General features: G+C 47.3%; 1 protein-coding gene across 1 annotated transcript in view; it reads right to left on the bottom strand.

Moving 5' to 3' along the window:
- LOC118335317 (phospholipase D1-like) overlaps positions 1–440 on the bottom strand; it is a gene marked incomplete in the record, with an annotated part of 25,079 nt that overhangs the window by 15,317 nt on the left and 9,322 nt on the right. The window contains 1 exon segment of the mRNA XM_035671587.1: positions 112–331. Within this exon segment, the coding sequence (XP_035527480.1) occupies positions 112–331 (220 nt within the window).

Below are 440 nucleotides of genomic sequence, written 5' to 3'. Positions count from 1 at the left end.
AAATGTAACTGTGGCTGCCTGAGGGTGCACATCCTCATGTACTGCAAATATTACACACATAGGATTATTTTATACCATCAATAAACATATTTAGAATAAATAAGCCCTCACTCTCTTCTTTCTCCAGGTCGCTGTCGCTGTCAGCATGAGCGAGCCCGTGTTTCTGCAGGTGTCTCTTGATGCTGAACCTGGTCCTCTTCATCCTTCCCTGACCTTTCAGCTTGGGCTGGTCCACCGAGTCCGTCACGGTTAAGATTCCCCTCCCGTTGCTCTGGGAAACGCCGCGGCTGCTGTTTGCCGGGACAGCCGCACTTGAGGTTGCAGCATCGACCTAACGGTGAATTTTTAATCCATCAGTTTATCTTTTTTAACTGTTATTTACTCAAAATGCAAAAAGACTGTCATTGGAGCATGGAGCGAAAAAGGGGCGGGACTTATGG

Source organism: Morone saxatilis, unplaced genomic scaffold, assembly GCF_004916995.1.
Source record: "Morone saxatilis isolate NCDOM2014 unplaced genomic scaffold, NCSU_SB_2.0 Contig0, whole genome shotgun sequence".
Lineage (NCBI taxonomy): Eukaryota > Metazoa > Chordata > Actinopteri > Moronidae > Morone > Morone saxatilis.
The sequence above is the reverse complement of the archived record's forward strand: the minus strand, read 5'-3'. Positions and strand labels throughout refer to the sequence as shown.